We start from the raw sequence: 20,480 nt of genomic DNA, 5'->3' as shown, positions 1-20,480 counted from the left end.
CCCTCCCAGTACCTCCCAGTCCCTCCCAGTAACCCCCCAGTGCCCTCCCAGCACCCCCCAGTCCCTCCCAGTACCCCCCAGTGCCCTCCCAGTCCCCTCCCAGTGCTCCCAGTACCCCCCAGTCCCCTCCCAGTGCTCCCCCAGTCCCTCCCAGTACCCCCCAGTATCCCCCAGTCCCCTCCCAGTACCCCCCAGTCCCTCCCAGTGCTCCCAGTAACCCCCCAGTGCCCTCCCAGTGCTCCCAGTAACCCCCCAGTGCCCTCCCAGTCCCTCCCAGTACCCCCCAGTGCCCTCCCAGTAACCCTCCAGTGCCCTCCCAGTCCCTCCCAGTATCTCCCAGTGCCCTCCCAGTACCCCCCAGTGCTCCCAGTAAGTCACTGGTGCCATTTGTCTTTATTGAGCCACGACACAAACCCAGCGGGGGCTGAACTGGGACAAACTGGGAGGTGCCCCCCCCCTCCCCCCCCCCCGCTCCCCAAATTGGGGTCATTGCGGCAGCTCGGGGGGGAGGGGCGGGGCGGGGGGTCCCCAAAATCCTGGGGGGGGTCCCCAAAATCCCGGGGGGGTCCCGGTCCAGCGTGGGGGGGTCCCGGGGGTGCCCCCCCTCAGAAGCTCACCAGTGTGTACACCATACTGGGGGGGGGGAGGGGCACGCTGGGGCTCCCAGTATGGCCCAGTTCAACCCAGTGTGCCCCCCCAACTCCTCCCAGGGCCCCCCAGTTCCTGCCCAGTTCCTCCCAGTATCACATCCCAGTGCCTCCCAGTGCTGTCCCAGTGCCCCCCAGTGCTGTCCCAGTGCCTCCCAGTCCCTCCCAGTTCTTCCCAGCTCCCCTCCAGTGGTCTCCCAGTTCCTCCCAGTTCCCTCCCAGTCTCCCCAGTCCCTCCCAGTTCCCTCCCAGTCCATCCCAGTCCCCTCCCAGTCCCCCCAGTCCCTCCCAGTCCATCCCAGTCCCCCCCAGTCCATTCCTAGTTCCCTCCCAGTCCCTCCCATTTCCCTCACAGTCCCTCCCAGTCTCCCCCAGTCCGTCCCGGTTCCCTCCCAGTCCCCCCAGTCCCCACCAGTCCCCCCCAGTCCCCCCCAGTCCCTCCCAGTCCCCCCAGTCCCCACCAGTCCCTCCCAGTCCCTCCCATTTCCCTCCCAGTCCCTCCCAGTCCCCCCACAGTCCATTCCCAGTCCCCCCCAGTCCCTCCCAGTCCCTCCCAGTTCCCCCCAGTCCATTCCCAGTCCCTCCCAGTTCCCCCCCAGTCTCCCCCAGTCCATTCCCAGTCCCTCCCAGTTCCCCCCCAGTCCCTCCCAGTCCCCCCCAGTCCATTCCCAGTCCCTCCCAGTTCCCCCCCAGTTCCTCCCAGTTCCCCCCAGTCCATTCCCAGTCCCTCCCAGTCCATTCCCAGTCCCCCCCAGTCCCTCCCATTCCCCTTCCAGTCCCTCCCAGTCCCCCCCAGTCCATTCCCAGTCCCTCCCAGTTCATCCCAGTCCCTCCCAGTCCATTCCCAGTCCCTCCCAGTCCCCCCCAGTCCCCCCCAGTCCCCCCAGTGCCCCCGTGCCCACCTGTACAGGTAGTAGAAGAAGGAGAGCAGGTAGAAGGCGAGTTTGCACCAGGCCTCCTTCTGGCAGTAGCCCAGGATGTCGGCGTCCATGATGGACACGGCGTCAAAGAGACCCTCGGAGCCGTCGGCCGGGCGGTGGAAGTACCTGGGGACACCCGGGGGACACCCAGGGGACACTGGGGACACCGTGGGGACACCGTGGGGACACGGGGACACGGAGCCCAAGGGTGGCTCAGAGCCGTGGGGTGGGTGGTGGAAGTACCTGGGACACCCAGGAGACATTGGGGACACTTTGGGGACAGTGGGACATTGTGAGGACACATCAGGGACACTCTGAGGACACCAGGGACACTGTGGGGACACTGGGGACACCTTGGGGACATGGTGGGGACACTGTGGGGACATGGTGGGGACACTGGGACACGGAGCCCATGGGTGGCTCAGAGCTGTGGATGGGTGGTGGAAGTACCTGGGGACACCAAGGGGACACCAAGGGGACATTGGGGACACATCAAGGACACTCTGGGGACATCAGGGACACCGTGGGGACACGGAGCCCAAGGGTGGCTCAGAGCTGTGGATGGGTGGTGGAAGTACCTGGGACACCCAGGAGACATTGGGGACACCAAGGGGACATTGTGGGGACACTTGGGGACACATGAAGGACATGGTGGGGACACAGGGACACGGAGCCCATGGGTGGCTCAGAGCTGTGGATGGGTGGTGGAAGTACCTGGGGACACTTTGGGGACACTTTGGGGACATCCCCACCGCCCCTGCACCCCCTGGTGACCCCCCGAGACCCCCCTGGGCTACCCCGGCCCTGCTGGGGCTGGGGGGGCAGGAACGGCGCCAGCGTCACCCGGAGCCCCGGGGACCCCCGGGGACCCCCAGCCCTGGCACCCCCAGACCCCCAAGCTCTGCAGAGCCCCCCGTGCCCCCCCCAGTGCCCCCTGACCACCCCATGCCCCCCGTGCACCCTGTGCCCCCCGTGCCCCCTGACCACCCCATGCCACCCAGAGGTGGCAGAGCAGCAGGGGCAGGTTCAGCCCCAGCGTCACCCGGAGACTTGGGGACCCCAGGGTGCCATTGTCCCCTGTGTCCCCCATGCCCCCCATGCCACCCAGAGGTGGCAGAGCAGCAGGGGCAGGTTCAGCTTCAGCATCACCCAGAACCTGGGGACCCCCAGCCCTGGCACCCCCAAATCCCCCAGACCCCCCTGGTGCCCCTGGTGCCTCCCGGTACCTCCAGAGGTGGTAGAGCAGCAGGGGCAGGTTCAGCCCCAGTGTCACCCTGAACCGTGGGCACCCCAGGGTGCCATTGTCCTCTGTGCCCCCCATGTCCCCCTGTGCCCCCGGTGCCCCCCATGCCCCTGGTGCCCCCGTGCCCCCCGTGCCCCCGGTACCTCCAGAGGTGGTAGAGCAGCAGGGGCAGGTTCAGCCCCAGCGTCACCCTGAGCCGTGGGGACCCCAGGGTGCCATGGGAACCCCACGGTGCCATGTCCCCCTGTGCCCCCGGTGCCCCCCATGCCCCTGGTGCCCCCGTGCCCCCGGTGCCCCCCGTGCCCCCGGTACCTCCAGAGGTGGTAGAGCAGCAGGGGCAGGTTCAGCCCCAGCGTCACCCGGAACCGTGGGGACCCCAGGGTGCCATTGTCCTCTGTGCCCCCCATGTCCCCCTGTGCCCCGGTGCCCCCCATGCCCCCCGGTGCCCCCCATGCCCCCCGGTGCCCCCCATGCCCCCCGTGCCCCCCGGTACCCCCCGTGCCCCCCGGTACCTCCAGAGGTGGTAGAGCAGCAGGGGCAGGTTCAGCCCCAGCGTCACCCTGAACCGTGGGCACCCCAGGGTGCCATAGGGACCCCACGGTGCCATGTCCCCCAGTGCCACCCATGTCCCCCTGTGCCCCGGTGCCCCCCATGCCCCCCATGCCCCCGGTGCCCCCGGTACCTCCAGAGGTGGTAGAGCAGCAGGGGCAGGTTCAGCCCCAGCGTCACCCACTCGGCGGCGCACAGGAACATGAGGCAGAAGAGCCCGTGGATGCAGTACTCGGGCACCACCAGCTGGGGGCGACAGCGTCACCGCCCGCCGCGCCCGGGGGCACCCCGATGTCACCGGGGACACCCCAGTGTCACCAAAAACCACCCCAGTGTCCCCAAAAACCACCCCAGTGTCACCGGGGACACCCCAGTGTCACCAAAAACCACCCCAGTGTCACCGGGGGCACCCCAGTGTCCCCAAAAACCACCCCGATGTCACCGGGGACACCCCAGTGTCACCAAAAACCACCCCAGTGTCCCCAAAAACCACCCCAGTGTCACCAAAAACCACCCCAGTGTCACCGGGGACACCCCAGTGTCACCAAAAACCACCCCAGAGTCACCGGGGACACCCCGATGTCACCAAAGGCCACCCTGATGTCACCAGGGCCACCCCATTGTCACCAGAGCCACCCCAATATCACCGGGGACACCCCGATGTCCCCAAAGGCCACTCCAATGTCACGGGGGACACCCCAAGTGTCCCCAAAGGCCACCCCGATGTCACCAGAGCCACCCCAACTGTCCCCAAAAGCCATCACCCCGTTGTCACCAGAGCCACCCCATTGTCACCAGGGCCACCCCAAGTGTCCCCAAAGGCCACCCCGATGTCCCCAAGGCAGAATTGACCTTTGGGGGGGTAAAGGGATTGGGGGCTTGGGGGGCGGGGCCGGGGTTGGGTCGGGGATTTGGGTTTTTTTGAGGGAATTTTGGGTTTTTTGTGGACATTTCGGGGGTTTTTTAGGGGATTTTGGCGTTTTTGAGGCGGTTTTGGGGTTTTTTTGAGGGATTTTGGGTTTTTGAGAAGGTTTTGGGTTTTTTTAGGGGATTTTGGCATTTTTGAGGCGGTTTTGGGTTTTTTTGAGGGACTGTTTGAGGAGGTGTTGGGTTTTTTAGGGGATTTTTGGTTTTCTGTGCCAGTTTTGGGGTATTTCGAGAGGTTTTTTTGAGGGGCTTTTGGGATTTTTTGAGGTGGTTTTGGGTTTTTTGAGGTTTTGGATTTTTTTGAGGAGGTTTTGGGTTTTTTGAGATTTCGGGGGTTTTAAGAGGTTTTTTGAGGGGATTTTGGGGTTTTTTGAGGGGATTTTGGTGTTTTTTGAGGGGATTTGGGGTTTCTGAGGGGGTTTTAGGGTTTTGGAGGAGGTTTTGGGGTTTTTTGAGAGGATTTTGGGGTCGTTTGGGGAAACTTGGAGGGTTTCTCTGGGCGGGGGATGAGGGGAATTAAAGGGTCTTTAGGGGGATTTTTGGGGGGGCTTGAGGAGAGTTTGGGGGGCCGAAGACTAAAAAGGAATTTGGGGGGACATGGGGGGTGGGATTTGGGGTCTCATTTTGTGGGGTTCCGTTTTTGGGAATTCTCAATTCGGGACAAGTTCCGTTTTTGGGGATTTCAGTTTGGGGGGGGTTCAGTTTTTGGGGGTTCCCAAATTGGGGGGGGTCAGCTCCTGGCAGGGGTCGGTTTTGGGGTTTTGGGGGTGTCGAGGTGGGTTTTTTTTGGGGTGGGGGTCCCCACCTTGCGCAGGAGGCAGCAAATCCTCTCGATGTTTTTCAACCGTTCGCGCTGGGGGGGGGGAAATTGGGGGTCGGGGGGGGGGTCCCCAAACCTTGGGGACCCCCCCGAGTCCCTCCCTGGGTTTGGGGGGGCTCTGGGTGCCCCTCCCCCACCCCCCAGAGGAGTTTGGGGGGGGGAGGGGGGAGGGGCCGGGCCCGTCCCGGTTTTGGGGGGGCTAAAAATAGAACCTGACCTCGATTCCTCCCCCCCCCCCACCTTGACCCAGAACCCCCCCACCCCCTCTGCCCCTCCCCCACCCCTCGGGGAATTTTGGGGGGTCCTGAATCCAACGCGGGGGGTCCCGGGGGGGGGTTTTGGGGGTGTTTTGAGGGGGGTCTGGGGGATTTTGGGGAGGTTTTGGGGGGGGGTCCTGGAGGTCTGGGGGTTCCAGGGGAAATTGGGGGGGGTCTGAGGGGGGTCCTGGGGTCCCGGGGGTGTCCTGGGGGTCCCGGGGTGTCCCGGGGGGTCTTGGGGGGGTCCCAGGGGGGCATGGGGCGTCCCGGGGGTCCCGGGGGTGTCCTGGGGTGTCCCGGGTGTCCTGGTGGGTCCCGAGGGGGTCCCGGGGGGTCCCGGGGTGTCCCGGGGGGTCCCGGGGGTGTCCTAGGGGGTCCCGGGGGTGTCCCGGGGGGTCTTGGGGGGGTCCCGGGGGGTCCTGGGGGGTCCCGGGGGGTCCTGGGGGGGTCCCGGGGGTGTCCTGGGGGTCCCGGGGGTCCGGGGGGTCCCGGGGGTCCTGGGGGGTCCCAGGGGTCCCTCACCGCCCGCGCGGGGTTCCCCTGGTCGATCGGGTTCTTGAAGTCCGTGCGGAGCTCGTCAAAGGCGATGATCTGGGGGGGGGGAGGGGAAATTGGGGTGGGGGAGGGGTTCTGAGGGGACCCCCGAAATCCAAACGCCTCCTCAGACCCCCCCCCCCCAAATCCCCCCAAAACGAGCTCCACACTCAGGTGGGCGAGGCAAAAGGGGGAGTCCGAACGGCCCTGAGCACCCCAAAACCCCCCAGGGCCTCCCCCACCCCAGACCCCCCAAAACCTCCCCAAAATTCCCTCCTGGACCCCCCCAAACCTCCCCCTGATATTTGGGATAACCCAGCGGGGAGGGGCGGGGGGGGGGGGGGCAGGGTGGGCACCCAGACCCCCCCAAAACCCCTCAAAGCCCCCCAAAACCCCCCAAAACCCCCCCCAGACCCCCTCAAAGCCCCCCAAAACCCCCCCCAGACCCCCTCAAAGCCCCCCAAAACCCCTCAAAGCCCCCCAGACCCCCTCAAAGCCCCCCAAAACCCCCCCCAGACCCCCTCAAAGCCCCCCAAAACCCCCCCCAGACCCCCTCAAAGCCCCCCAAAACCCCTCAAAGCCCCCCCAGACCCCCCCAAATCCCCTCAAACCCCCCCAGACCCCCTCAAAACCCCCCAAAACCCCCCAAAACCCCCCCCAGACCCCCCCAAATCCCCTCAAACCCCCCCAGACCCCCTCAAAACCCCCCAAAACCCCCCAAAACCCCCCCCAGACCCCCCCAAATCCCCTCAAACCCCCCCAGACCCCCTCAAAGCCCCCCAAAACCCCCCAAAACCCCCCCCAGACCCCCTCAAAGCCCCCCAAAACCCCCCCCAGACCCCCTTAAAGCCCCCCAAAACCCCCCAAAACCCCCCCCAGACCCCCTCAAAACCCCCCAAACCCCCCCCCCCCCCCAAAAAAGGCATCCGCGGAGCCGCTGCATCTGTTGCCATGGCAACGCCGCCGCGTAGCAACGGCCTTGGAAACGGCGATGGGGGGGGGCGCTGGACCCCCCAAAACCCCCCCGGGGGTCCCCCCAAATTCCTCCCCACCCCCCCTCACCGTTGCCATGGCAACCCGCCCCCGCCGTTGCCTGGCAACGCCCCCTCCCCCCCCCCAAAATCATCTCTGCCTCCCCTCCCCCCCCACGGCGTTGCCTGGCAACGCCCCTCCCCCCCCAAAATCCTCGGGACTCCCCAAATTCTCCCCCCCCCCTCCCCAAATTTTGGGGATCGCCGCCCTCCCCCCTCACCTCAGGGGGGGAGTTCAGGTGCCACTTGCGACCCCCCCCCCAATTTCCATTTCCCCTCCCCCCGCCCCCATCCAGCGGGGGTCGGGAACAATTCCGGGGACCCCCCCCCAAAATCACAGACCCCCCCCCAATACCCCCTCCCCCATTTCCCCTCCCCCCTTGCCCATCCCGGAGCCCCCCTGGGGGGGGGTGGGGACAATTCCAGGGACCCCCCCCCAAAATCACAACCCCCCAATACCCCCCATCCCCCCCGCCCATCCCGGAGCACCCCTGGGTGGGGGTTGGGGACAATTTAGGGAGGGGGTGTTGGGGACAATTCCCGGGGGTCCCCCCCCCAAAATTGGAGCCCCCCCCCCAAAATTGGCCCCCCCCCGCCACTCACGTGCCAGATGACGAAGAAGATGAGGGAGGCGCAGAGCACGAGGGTCAGCATGTAGCAGAAGGCGGCGAAGGTGAACGCCATGATGGGGGGGGAGGGGCGCGGGGGGGGCTCCGAGGGTGGGGGAGGGGCGGGGGGGGAGGGGGGCTCAGCCCCGGGGTCCGGCCTCGGCCATGGGGGGGGAGGGGGGGCAGAAAAAGGGGGAGGGGGAGCCGAACAACGTTACCGGGAGCGGCGGGCGGCGGGCGGCATGGCCGCGAGGGGGCGGGGCCGGAGGGGCGGGGCCGGAGCGGATTGGTGGGCGGGGCTTGAGGGGCGGGGCCGGAGCGGATTGGTGGGCGGGGCTTGAGGGGCGGGGCCGGAGGGGATTGGTGGGCGGGGCTTGAGGGGCGGGGCTTGAGGGGATTGGTGGGCGGGGCTGGAGGGGCGGGGCCGGAGGGGATTGGTGGGCGGGGCTTGAGGGGCGGGGCCGGAGGGGATTGGGGGCGGTACCGGAGGGGCGGGGCTTGGGAATGGGCGGAGCCTGAGGGGATTGGTGGGCGGGGCTTGAGGGGCGGAGCCTGAGGGGGATTGGTGGGCGGGGCTTGAGGGGGCGGGGCTTGGAGGTGCGGGGCCGGAGGGGATTGGTGGGCGGGACTTGAGGGGGCGGGGCCGGAGGGGATTGGTGGGCGGGACTCGAGGGGGCGGGGCCGGAGGGAGATGATGGGCGGAGCCTAAAGGGGGCGGAGCTTGAGTTGGTTAATGGGCGGGGTTTGGAGGGGCGGGGCTTGAGGGCAGGTGACGGACAGGTGAGAGCACCTGAGTGACACGTGAGTGACACGTGACTGACACGTGACTGACACCTCTGACATCCGTGTGACACCTGAGTGACACCTGAGTAACACGTGAGTGACACCGTGACACCTGAGTGTGACACCTGAGTGACATCCATGTGACACCTGACACCTGAGTGACATCTGTGTGACACCTGAGTGACACTGCGAGTGACACTGTGACACCTGTGTGACAGGCACGTGACACCTGAGTGACACCTGAGTGACACCTGAGTGACACCTGAGTGACACTGTGACACCTCTGACATCCCTGTGACACCTGACACCTGAGTGTGACACTGAGTGTGACACCTGAGTGTGACACTGTGACACCTGTGTGACAGGCACGTGGCACCTGAGTGACACCTGAGTGACATCCATGTGACACCTGACACCTGAGTGACATCTGTGTGACACCTGAGTGACACCTGAGTGACACTGAGTGACACTGCGAGTGACACTGTGACACCTGTGTGACAGGCATGTGGCACCTGAGTGACACCTGAGTGACACCTGACACCTGAGTGACATCCGTGTGACACCCGAGTGACACTGAGTGTGACACTGAGTGTGAAACTGTGACACCGAGTGTGACACTGTGACACCTGAGTGACACCAGAGTGACACCCAAGTGACACCCATGTGACACCTGAGTGTGACACCCGAGTGCCCCCAGGGGACGCTGGGGGTGGCACCTGGGACAGGCCACCCGGGAGTGCCCCAAGTGTCCCCAGCCCAGGTGGCACCGTGTCCCCTCAGTGCCACCACGGCCACAATGTCCCCGTCCCCCCCGTGCCACCACCTCTGCCACTGTCCCCAGGCCGCCAGGTGTCCCCAACCCCCGTGCCACCCCTGTCACCCCACTGGGGACACCAGCACAGGGGACACGGTGACAAAGGGGAGGGGCCCTCGGCGTCACCCCCCCCCGCCCCTCCCCCACCCTCCGCGCGTGGGAAAATCCCGATGGGGGGAGGGGACCCCTGGGTGGGGGAGGGGCTCGGGGACACCCCTGGGTGGGGGAGGGGCTGGGGGACACCCCGGGTGGGGGAGGGGCTGGGTGACACCCCGGGGTGGGGGAGGGGCTGGGGGACACCCCAAGGTGGGGGAGGGGCTCGGTGACACCCCAGGGTGGGGGAGGAGCTCGGTGACACCCCGGGGTGGGGGAGGGGCTGGGGGACACCCCTGGGTGGGGGAGGGGACCCCGGGGTGGGGGAGGGGCTCGGGGACACCCCGGGGTGGGGGAGGGGCTGGGGGACACCCCGGGGTGGGGGAGGGGCTGGGGGACACCCCGGGGTGGGGGAGGGGACCCCGGGGTGGGGGAGGGGCTCGGGGACACCCCGGGTGGGGGAGGGGCTGGGTGACACCCCAGGGTGGGGGAGGGGACCCCAGGGTGGGGGAGGGGCGCTGTCACCAGGCGCTCGCGGCTCCCGGAGCCTTTATTGAGACCCCCCCGCGCGACCCCTCCCCCACCGCGCCCCGGGGGGGGAGGGGCTCCAAGCCCAAGCTGGGGGTGGGGGAGGGGCCGGGGGTGGGGGGTCTTTGCTCCCCTCCCCCCCCCCTTTGGCACCAGCACGAGGGGGGGAGGGGAGGGGCCGGGGGGGGGGAGGGGCTGTGCGCGTGCGGGGTGGGGGAGGGGAGCGGGGGGGAGGGGCTGAGCCCCCCCCCCCCCCCCCCAATCCCCAAATCCCCTCCCCCCCCAATTTTGGCACTGGGGATGGGGGGGGGGGAGGGGCGTGGGAGCCACGGGCGCTTTGTGGGGGGGTGGGGGGGGGTCGGTGGCACTTTTGGGGGGGTCGGTGACACTTTTGGGGGGGTCGGTGACACTTTTGGGGGGGTCGGTGACACTTTTGGGGGGGTCGGTGGCACTTTTGGGGGGGTCGGTGGCACTTTTTTTTTTTTTTTTTTGGGGGGGGTGGGGCGGTCCCAGCACCCATTTTTGGCGGTGGGGGGAGGGGAGGGGGGGCGGCACAACGACGCTGCAGAAGCGATGGGGGACCCCTCCCCCCGCGGGTTTGGGGGTTCGGGGGGGGGTCTGGGGGGGATTTTGGGGTCCGGGGGGGGATTTTGGGGTTCGGGGGGGGGTCTGGGGGGGATTTTGGGGTCCGGGGGGGGATTTTGGGGTCCGGGGGGGGATTTTGGGGTCCGGGGGGGGTTCAGGGGCCTTTGCCCCCCCCGAAGAGGCCGACGGGGAAGTGCTTGACGTGGGACGGCCACTGCGCCGCCAGCTGGAAGAACTTGATGTCGTCCCACTGGGTGCCATCCACGGTCACTGCGGGGGTGGGGGCGACACCCATGGGACCCCCGCCGGCACCCAAAAACCACCCCCGAAACCCCCGCCCCTCCCCCACCCCTCTCAATGAAACCCCAGCCAGGGAATGGGGGAGGGGAGGGGGAGGGGAGAGGGAGGGGAACCCCCCCCCACACCATCCAAATCACCCCTAACCCCTCCCCCCAAAATTTTGGGGATTCCCCCCGAAGGTGTCACCCCCCCCCCCCACCCTTGGGTGCCCCACCCACCGCTGAGCAGCGCCGGGGGGGGGCGGGGGGCGCAGATCAGCCGCGTGATCCCCTCGACCCCCCGGCTCTTGTCGGGCTCGCGGGGCCGCTTGAACAGGGCGGGCACTGGGGAGGGTCCAAAAGGGGCCGGATCCGCCCCAAAAAACCGCTCAGAAACGGCCCCAAATCCAACCCCAAAGTGCCCCAAAATCTGCCCCAAATTACCCCAAAACTAACCCAAAAGTACCCCAAAATCCGCCCCAAAAGTACCCAAAATCCGCCCCAAAATGGCCCCAAAACCAACCCAAAAGTGCCCCAAAATCTGCCCAAAATTACTCCAAAACCAACCCAAAAGTACCCCAAAACCCGCCCCAAAATAGCCCCAAAAGTACCCAAAATCCGCCCCAAAACCAACCCTAAAGTACCCCAAAACCCGCCCCAAAATAGCCCCAAAAGTACCCAAAACCCGCCCCAAAATAACCCCAAAACCCGCCCCAAAAATACCCCAAATATGCCCCAAAATAGCCCCAAAACCTGCCCTAAAATAACCCCAAAACCTTCCCAAAATTACCCCAAACCCGCCCTAAAATAGCCCCAAAACCTGCCCAAAAATATCCCAAACCCGCCCTAAAATAGCCCCAAACGAGCTCCAAAATAGCCCCTCAACAGCCCCAAAACCTGCCCAAAAACATCCCAAAATAGTCCCAAAACCAGCCCAAAAACCAACCCCAAAACAGCCCAAACCCACCCCAAATTCACCCCCAAAACCGCTCCGAGATCAGCCGAAAACCTCCCCAAAAATCCAACTCAAATCCAGCCCGACTGCAGCCCCCGGGTGCCCCTCCTGGATCCCAAATCCCCAAAATCCCAAATCCCCAAAATCCCAAACCCCAAATCCCCCAAACCCCAAATCCCCTAACCCCCAAACCCTCAAATTCCCAAATTTTGGGTCCAGCCCCAAACCCCCCAAATCCCAAACCCCCAAATTCCTAAATTTCAGTTCCCCCCTCACCCTTCTTCTCGCAGCTGACGAGGATCCAGCCCCAACCCCCCCCAAGTCCCCAAAATCCCAAATCCCACAAATCCCAAACCCCCAAATTCCCGAATTTCGGGTCCAGCCCCAAACCCCCCAAATCCCCCAAACCCCCAAATTCGGGTCCCCCCTCACCCTTCTTGTTCTCGCGGCTGATGAGGATCCAGCCCCAAACCCCAAAATCCCAAATCCCCCAAAATCCCAAACACCCAAATCCCCGAATTTGGGTCCCCCCTCACCCTTCTTGTTCTTCTCGCAGCTCACGAGGGTCCAGCCCCAAACCCCCAAAATCCCAAATCCCCCAAAATCCCAAACCCCCAAATTTTGGGTCCCCCTCACCCTTCTTGTTCTTCTCGTGGCTGATGAGGGTCCAGCCCCAAACCCCAAAATCCCAAACCCCAAATCCCCAACCCCCGAATTCCCGAATTTTGGGTCCAGCCCCAAACCCCCAAACCCCCAAAATCCCAAACCCCCAAAATCCCAAACCCCCAAATTTTGGGTCCCCCTCACCCTTCTTGTTCTCCTCGTGGCTGACGAGGGTCCAGCCCCAAACCCCCAAAATCCCAAACCCCAAATCCCCAATCCCAAATTTGGGGTCCCCCTCACCCTTCTTGTTCTTCTCGCGGCTGACCAGGGTCATGGCCAGGGTGGTCCCGGGGGGGTCCCCGGGGGGCGGCAGCCGCGTCACCAGCAGCGAGCGGAAGGTGCCCCTGAAGCTGCTCTTGGGACCCCCCCCCCAATAATCCACCTGCAGCCCCAGCGCCTCCCCCGAGGGGCTGCGGGGGGGGGACACCCCAAATTAGGGGGGGGAGGGGAGGGGGAGGGGAGGGACCCCCCCCAAATTAGAGACAGGGGGCAGGGACCCCCGCAAAATAGAGAGAGGGGGCGGGGACCCCCCCCAAGACACCCCAAATTAGAGACAGGGGGCAGGGACCACCCCCAAATTAGAGACAGGGGGCAGGGACCCCCCCCCAAATTAGAGACAGGGGCAGGGACCCCCCCAAATTAGAGAGAGGGGGCAGGGACCCCCCCAAATTAGAGACAGGGGGCAGGGACCACCCCCCAAATTAGAGATAGGGGGCAGGGACCCCCCCGGACACCCCAAATTAGAGATGGGGGAGGAGGGACCCCCCCCGGACACCCTAAATTAGAGAGAGGGGGCAGGGAACACCCCCAAATTAGAGACAGGGGGCAGGGACCACCCCCAAATTAGAGAGAGGGGGCGGGGACCCCCCCAAATTAGAGAGAGGGGGCGGGGACCCCCCCCGGACACCCCAAATTAGAGACAGGGGGGCAGGGACCCCCCCAAATTAGAGACAGGGGGCAGGGACCCCCCAAAATTAGAGATGGGGGCAGGGACCACCCCCCAAATTAGAGACAGGGGGTAGGGACCACCCCCAAATTAGAGACAGGGGCAGGGACCACCCCCCAAATTAGAGACAGGGGGCAGAGACCCCCCCAAAATAGAGAGGGGGGGCAGGGACCCCCCAAAATTAGAGACAGGGGGGCAGGGACCACCCCCAAATTAGAGATAGGGGGCAGGGACCACCCAAAATTAGAGACAGGGGGCAGGGACCACCCCCCAAATTAGAGACAGGGGCAGGGACCACCCAAAATTAGAGAGAGGGGGCAGGGACCCCCCGCGGACACCCCAAATTAGAGACAGGGGGCAGGGACCCCCCCCGGACACCCCAAATTAGAGACAGGGGGGCAGGGACCCTCCCCAAATTAGAGACAGGGGCAGGGACCCCCCCCCAAATTAGAGACAGGGGCAGGGACCCCCCCCCAAATTAGAGACAGGGGCAGGGACCCCCCCCGGACACCCCAAATTAGAGACAGGGGGGCAGGGACCCTCCCCAAATTAGAGACAGGGGGGCAGGGACCCTCCCCAAATTAGAGACAGGGGCAGGGACCCCCCCCCAAATTAGAGACAGGGGCAGGGACCCCCCAAAATTAGAGACAGGGGGGCAGGGACCCCCCCCGGACACCCCAAATTAGGGAGGGGGAGGGGAGGGACCACCCCCAAATTAAGAGACAGGGGCAGGGACCCCCCCAAATTAGAGATAGGGGGCAGGGACCACCCCCCAAATTAGAGACAGGGGGCAGGGACCCCCCCAAATTAGAGAGAGGGGGCAGGGACCACCCCCAAATTAGAGAGAGGGGGGCAGGGACCCCCCAAATTAGAGACAGGGGGGCAGGGACCCCCCCCGGACACCCCAAATTAGAGACAGGGGGGCAGGGACCCCCCCAAAATTAGAGGGGGGGGGCAGGGACCCCCCCAAATTAGAGATAGGGGGCAGGGACCACCCCCCAAAATTAGAGCGGGGGGGCAGGGACCCCCCCAAATTAGAGAGGGGGGCACAGACCACCCCCCCCCCCGGGATTAGAGACACCCCCAAAATCCCAGAGACCCCTCCCCAAAATACCCAGAGCCTCCCTCGGGGGACCCCCCCAAAAATCCAGAGACTCCCCCCCACCCCCCAAATCCAGCGCCCCTCCCGCACCCATGGGTGCCCCCCCATGGCGGGGGGGTCGGGGTCTCACCCTGGGGTGCCCCCGGCCATGGAGGGGGACGCGGGGGGGGTCGCGGCCTCGCGGGGCCCCCCGAGCCCTCCCCCCGCGGGGGGGGACGTGGAGGGGACAGCGAGACTCGGGGGGGTCCCCTCGGTGTCCCCGTCACCTGCGGGGGGCACCCATGGGTGACAATGGGGAGGGGGGGGTGGGGACACCCATGGGTGACAAAGGGACACGGGGGGGGGGTTGGGGACACCCACGGGTGACAAAAGGGGACAAAGGGGGTTTGGGGACACCCACGGGTGACAAAGGGACACAGGGGGGGGAGTTGGGGACACCCATGGGTGACAAAGGGACACTGGGGGGGGGCTTGGGACACCCACAGGTGACAATGAGGACACGGGGGGGGGGGCGACACCCATGGGTGACAAAGGGGACACGGGGGGGGGTGGGGACACCCACGGGTGACAATGGGGACACGGGGGGGGGTTGGGGACACCCATGGGTGACAAAGGGACACTGGGGCGGGGGGCTTGGGACACCCACGGGTGACAAAGGGACACGGGGGGAGTTTGGGGACACCCATGGGTGACAATGGGGACACTGGGGGGGGTGGGGACACCCATGGGTGACAATGGGGACACGGGGGGGGGGGCTGGGGACACCCATGGGTGACAAAGGGACACGAGGGGGGGTTGGGGACACCCATGGGTGACAATGGGGACACGGGGGGGGGGGCTGGGGACACCCATGGGTGACAAAGGGACACGAGGGGGGGTTGGGGACACCCATGGGTGACAATGGGGACACGGGGGGGTTGGGGACACCCATGGGTGACAATGGGGACACGGGGGAGGGTGGGGGCACCCATGGGTGACAAAGGGGACACGGGGGGGGTTGGGGACACCCATGGGTGACAATGGGGACACTGGGGGGGGTGGGGACACCCATGGGTGACAAAGGGGACACTGGGGGGGGTGGGGACACCCATGGGTGACAAAGGGACACGATTGGGGGGACAGAGCCACTCACCCGGCGCGGGGGGGGGATCCTCGGCCAGTCCCACCTTCACCACCTGCGGGGGGGGGGGGACACCTTGGGGACCCTCAGGGCCACCCTGTGTCCCCAGGGGCCGTGTCCTCGCCGCGGTGTCACCCCCGGTGCCACCCGCACCCCCCGTGCCCCACCGAGACAGGGACCGGGTGTCCCCCCCCCCTCCAGTGTCACCCTGTGTCCCCAAGGACCGTGTCCCCCCTCCAGTGTCACCCTGTGTCCCCAAGGACCGTGTCCCCCCCTCCAGTGTCACCCTGTGTCCCCAAGGACCGTGTCCCCCCCTCCAGTGTCACCCAGGTGCCACCTGGGGACAGCCAGGGTGCCCCTCCCAGTGCCACGCGCGGTGTCCCCTCCCCGTGTCCCCTCCCGGTGTCCATCCCGGTGTCCCCTCCCGGTGTCCCCTCCCCGTGTCCCCTCCCGGTGTCCCTCCCGGTGTCCCCTCCCCGTGTCCCCTCCCGGTGTCCATCCCGGTGTCCCCTCCCGGTGTCCCATCCCCGTGTCCCCTCCCGGTGTCCCCTCCCCGTGTCCCCTCCCGGTGTCCATCCCCGTGTCCCTCCCGGTGTCCCCTCCCCATGTCCCCTCCCCGTGTCCCCTCCCCGTGTCCCCTCCCGGTGTCCATCCCCGTGTCCCCTCCCGGTGTCCATCCCGGTGTCCCCTCCCCGGTGTCCCCTCCCCGTGTCCCCTCCCGGTGTCCCCTCCCGGTGTCCCCTCCCGGTGTCCCCTCCCGGTGTCCCCTCCCCATGTCCCCTCCCGGTGTCCCTCCCCGTGTCCCTCCCGGTGTCCCCTCCCCATGTCCCCTCCCCGTGTCCCCTCCCCGTGTCCCCTCCCAGTGTCCCCTCCCCGGTGTCCATCCCGGTGTCCCTCCCGGTGTCCCCTCCCCGTGTCCATCCCGGTGTCCCCTCCCGGTCTCACCCCCACGAAGGGCACGAACTTCTGGCACGAGTCCTCGTCGGGGCTGGGGACAGGTGGGGACAGTTGGGGACATCAACGGTGGGGCCGGTCCCCAGGTGTCACCCGCCGCCATGTCCCCAATCTCAGAATGTCCCCAATGTCCCCACAGTGTCCCTGATGTCCCCAATGTCCCCTCCATGTCCCCAATCTCAGAATGTCCCTGATGTCCCCCCAAGATGGTGTCCCCAATATCCCTGTGTCCCCACAATGTCCCCAGTGTCCCCTCAATCCCCACGATGTCCCCAATCCCACAATGATGTCCCCAATGTCCCCATGTCCCCCCAGTCCCCACAATGTCCCCAATCTTCCAGTGATGTCCCCAATCCCCCCGGTGTCCCGGTGTCCCCCCGGTGTCCCCAATCCCCCGGTGTCCCCCCGGTGTCCCCAATCCCCCGGTGTCCCCCCAGTGTCCCCCCCGATGTCCTGGTGTCCCCAATCCCCTCAATATCCCCAATCCCCCCGGTGTCCCCAATCCCCCAGTGATGTCCCCAATCCCCCCCGTGTCCCGATGTCCCCCCGGTGTCCCCAATCCCCTCAATGTCCCCAATCCCCCCGTTGTCCCCAATCCCCCCCGTGTCCCGGTGTCCCCCCGGTGTCCCCCCGGTGTCCCCAATCCCCCTCATGTCCCCAATCCCCCAGTGATGTCCCGGTGTCCCAATGTCCCCCCAGTGTCCCGGTGTCCCCAATCCCCCCAGTGATGTCCCGGTGTCCCCCTGGTGTCCCCGGTGTCCCCGGTGTCCCCAATCCCCTCAATGTCCCCAATCCCCTCAGTGTCCCGGTGTCCCCCCAGTGTCCCCAATCCCCCTGGTGTCCCCAATCCCCTCAATGTCCCCAATCCCCCCGGTGTCCCCAATCCCCCAGTGATGTCCCGGTGTCCCCCCGGTGTCCCCCCGGTGTCCCGGTGTCACACTCACAACTTGTCCCTGCAGGTCAGCATGGCCTCGGCCACCGGCAGCGCCAGCGTCACCCCCGCGCCCGCCACGTAAGCCAGGATGCGCCCGGCGACACTGAACGGCTCTGGGGGACAGCGGGGACATCAGGACACCCCCGGGACACCCCCGGGACACCCAGGGGACACCCCCGGGACAGCGGGGACATCAGGACACCCAGGGGACACCCCGGGACACCCAGGGGACATCAGGACACCCAGGGGACACCCAGGGGACACCCCCGGGACAGCCTGGGGACAGCGGGGACATCAGGACACCCAGGGGACACCCAGGGGACACCCAGGGGACACCCCCGGGACAGCCCGGGACAGCGGGGACATCAGGACACCCAGGGGACACCCAGGGGACACCCCGGGACAGCCTGGGGACAGCGGGGACATCAGGACACCCAGGGGACACCCCCGGGACATCAGGACACCCAGGGGACACCCAGGGACAGCCCGGGACAGCCCGGGACATCAGGACACCCAGGGGACACCCCGGGACACCCAGGGGACAGCCCGGGACAGCGGGGACATCAGGACACCCAGGGGACACCCAGGGGACAGCCCGGGACATCAGCGCACCCAGGGGACACCCAGGGACAGCGGGGACATCAGCGCACCCAGGGGACACCCAGGGGACACCCAGGGGACACCCAGGGGACAGCCCGGGACATCAGCGCACCCAGGGGACACCCAGGGGACACCCAGGGGAAACTCAGGGACATCTCAGGGACATGCAGGGACACCCCAAAATATCAGGACACCCAGGGGACACGTCAGGGACAGCCCAGGGACACCCCAAAACCCCAGGACACCCCAGGGGACACCCAGGGGACACCAGGGGACCGCCCCCCAACCCAGGACACCTCAGGGTGGCTCTGGGGGACAGGAGGTGGCACCGGAGGTGACCCCGTGCCCAGGTGCGCCCAGCTGTGCCCAGGTGCGCCCAGCTGTGCCCAGGTGCACCCAGGTGCGCCCAGGGGTGCCCAGGTGCGCCCAGGTGCGCCCAGGTGTGCCCAGGTGCACCCAGCTGTGCCCAGGGGTGCCCAGGTGTGCCCAGGTGCACCCAGGGGTGCCGTACCGCTGGCGGGGGGCTCGCTGCGGGCGAACAGCTCCCGCCAGGGCGGGTCCAGGAAGGCGGCGCCGTAGCGGCCATCGAGGGTGCCCAGGTGCTGCGCCACAGGGTGGGGGCCTGGCGACACGGGCACAGCGCCCAGGTGGGCACAGAGACCCCCCAGGTGTGCCCCAGGTACCCCCAGGTGTGCCCCAGGTATGCCCAGATACCCCCCAGGTACCTCCAGGTGTGCCCAGAAACCCCCAAGGTGTGCCCAGGTGTGCCCCAGATGCCCCCCAGGTGTGCCCAGGTACCCCCAGGTGTGCCCAGATACCCCCCCCAATGTCCGCAGGTGTCCCCCAGGTGTGTCCCCCATGCCCTTCAGGTGCCCCCCATGCCCCCAGATTGTGCCCAGGTGTCCCCCATGTCCTCCAGGTGTGCCCAGGTGTGCCCCCCACACCCCCAGGTGTGCCCCCCCCACACTCCCAAGTGTTCCCCCACAATCCCAGCTGTGCCCAGGTGTGCCCCCCACACTCCCAGCTGTGCCCAGGTGTGCCCAGGTGTGCCCCCACCCCCCCAGGTGTGCCCAGCTGTGCCCAGGTGTGCCCCCCCACACCCCCAGGTGTTCCCCCCACCCTCCCAGGTGTGCCCAGGTGTGCCCCCCACCCTCCCAGGTGTGCCCAGGTGTGCCCCCACCCCCCCAGGTGTGCCCAGGTGTGCCCAGGTACCCAGGGGCACGATGAGGAAGCGCAGCAGGCCGAGCCAGTCGGGCCCGCGGGGGCCCAGGGGTGCCCCAGGTGTGCCCAGGTGCCGCACGAAGCCCCTCAGGAGGCTCCCGTGGTACCCGGGCCCGCCCACGGCCGCCACCTTCAGCACGCGGGGCGGCAGCGGAGAGCAGTGACACCTGGGGACAGGTGGGGACAGGTGAGGGACAGGTGGGGACATGGGACACCTGGGGACAGGTGAGGACATGGGACACCTGGGGACAGGTGGGGACAGGTGGGGACAGGTGAGGGATCAGGGGGACACCTGGGGACAGGTGAGGACAGGTGGAGAAGGTTCCACTGGGGGATTCCAGGACTGGGGAAGGGTCCCAGATTTTCGGGGGTTTCCAGATTTGGGGAGGGGTCCCAGATTTTGGGAGGGTTCCAGATTTGGTGGTGGTAGAGGGGGGGGGTTTCCAGATTTGGGGGTTTCCAGATTTTTGGGGGGAGTCCCAGATTCTTTTGGGTGGTCCCATATTTTTTTGGGGGGGTCCCATATTTTTTTGGGTGGTCCCATATTTTTTTGGTGGTCCCATATTTTTTTGGGTGGTCCCATATTTTTTTGGGGTGGTCCCATATTTTTTTGGGTGGTCCCATATTTTTTTTGGGTGGTCCCACATTCTTTTGGGTGGTCCCATATTTTTCTGGGAAGTCCCATATTTTTTTTGGGAGGTCCCATATTTTTTTGTGGGTGGTCCCATATTTTTTTTGAGGTGGTCCCATATTTTTTTGGGGGTGGTCCCATATTCTTTTGGGTGGTCCCAGATTCTTTTGGGTGGTCCCATATTTTTTTGGGAGGTCCCATATTTTTTTTGGGTGGTCCCATATTTTTTTTGGGTGGTCCCATATTTTTTTGGGTGGTCCCATATTTTTTTGGTGGTCCCATATTTTTTTGGGGTGGTCCCATATTTTTTTGGGAGGTCCCATATTTTTTTGGGGGGGTCCCATATTTTTTTTGGTGGTCCCATATTTTTTTGGGTGGTCCCATAATTTTTTGGGAGGTCCCATATTTGTTTGGGTGGTCCCATATTTTTTTGGGGGTGGTCCCAGATTCTTTTGGGTGGCCCCATATATTTTTGGGGTGGTCCCATATTTTTTTGGGGGTGGTCCCAGATTCTTCTGGGAGGTCCCATATTTTTTTTGGGTGGTCCCATATTTTTTTGGGAGGTCCCATATTTTTTTTGGGTGGTCCCAGATTTTGAGGGGGAGGTCCCATATTTTTTTTGGGTGGTCCCATATTTTTTTGGGGTAATCCCATATTTTTTTTGGGTGGTCCCATATTTTTTTGGGTGGTCCCATATTCTTTTGGGTGGTCCCATATTTTTTTTGGGAGGTCCCATA

The 20,480-nt window shown here is 65.7% G+C and overlaps 2 protein-coding genes across 3 annotated transcripts; both read right to left on the bottom strand.

Annotated features, from left to right (window-relative positions):
- Positions 1 to 374: 374 nt before the first annotated feature.
- Positions 375 to 7,814, bottom strand: LOC146764848 (protein cornichon homolog 2). Its single transcript, XM_085563863.1, has 6 exons — positions 7,532 to 7,814; positions 5,886 to 5,954; positions 5,092 to 5,139; positions 3,493 to 3,605; positions 1,550 to 1,693; positions 375 to 633 (listed from the first exon to the last, which is right to left on the bottom strand). Exons 1-6 carry the CDS (start codon positions 7,610 to 7,612, stop codon positions 606 to 608), a joined length of 483 nt encoding a protein of 160 aa, XP_085419989.1. The 5' UTR covers positions 7,613 to 7,814; the 3' UTR covers positions 375 to 605.
- A 2,276-nt stretch (positions 7,815 to 10,090) lies between these two features.
- Positions 10,091 to 19,335, bottom strand: LOC146764847 (phosphofurin acidic cluster sorting protein 1-like). 2 transcript variants are annotated; one of them, XM_085563743.1, is made up of 9 exons: positions 19,104 to 19,335; positions 18,403 to 18,513; positions 17,302 to 17,404; positions 16,349 to 16,391; positions 15,416 to 15,458; positions 14,414 to 14,549; positions 12,476 to 12,645; positions 10,858 to 10,962; positions 10,091 to 10,609 (listed from the first exon to the last, which is right to left on the bottom strand). In XM_085563743.1, the coding sequence occupies exons 1-9, from the start codon at positions 19,318 to 19,320 to the stop codon at positions 10,494 to 10,496; spliced, it is 1,044 nt and encodes a 347-aa protein (XP_085419869.1). In that variant the 5' UTR covers positions 19,321 to 19,335; the 3' UTR covers positions 10,091 to 10,493. The 2 variants fall into 2 exon arrangements, with proteins under 2 accessions (XP_085419869.1, XP_085419870.1); XM_085563744.1 differs by lacking the exon at positions 10,858 to 10,962.
- Between the last annotated feature and the right edge of the window lie 1,145 nt (positions 19,336 to 20,480).

The sequence above is a fragment of the Lonchura striata genome, chromosome 31, assembly GCF_050655825.1.
Source record: "Lonchura striata isolate lonStrDom1 chromosome 31, ASM5065582v1, whole genome shotgun sequence".
Classification (NCBI taxonomy): Eukaryota; Metazoa; Chordata; class Aves; order Passeriformes; family Estrildidae; genus Lonchura; species Lonchura striata.
The sequence above is the reverse complement of the archived record's forward strand: the minus strand, read 5'-3'. Positions and strand labels throughout refer to the sequence as shown.

Bases quoted from the DNA above. Each gene is read 5' to 3' on its own strand.
- LOC146764848 (XM_085563863.1), bottom strand. From the start codon at position 7,612: ATGGCGTTCACCTTCGCCGCCTTCTGCTACATGCTGACCCTCGTGCTC. The intron at 5,140-5,885 runs GTGAGGGACCCC...CCCCCCCCCCAG, and splicing joins AGGGGAACCCCGCGCGGGCG to CGCGAACGGTTGAAAAACAT. The intron at 1,694-3,492 runs GTACCGGGGGCA...GGGTGTCCCCAG, and splicing joins CTGCTCTACCACCTCTGGAG to GTACTTCCACCGCCCGGCCG.
- LOC146764847 (XM_085563743.1), bottom strand. From the start codon at position 19,320: ATGTCCCCACCTGTCCCTCACCTGTCCCCACCTGTCCCCAGGTGTCAC. The intron at 18,514-19,103 runs GTACCTGGGCAC...CCGTGTCGCCAG, and splicing joins CTTCCTCATCGTGCCCCTGG to GCCCCCACCCTGTGGCGCAG. The intron at 15,459-16,348 runs GTGAGACCGGGA...CCCCCCCCGCAG, and splicing joins AGTTCGTGCCCTTCGTGGGG to GTGGTGAAGGTGGGACTGGC.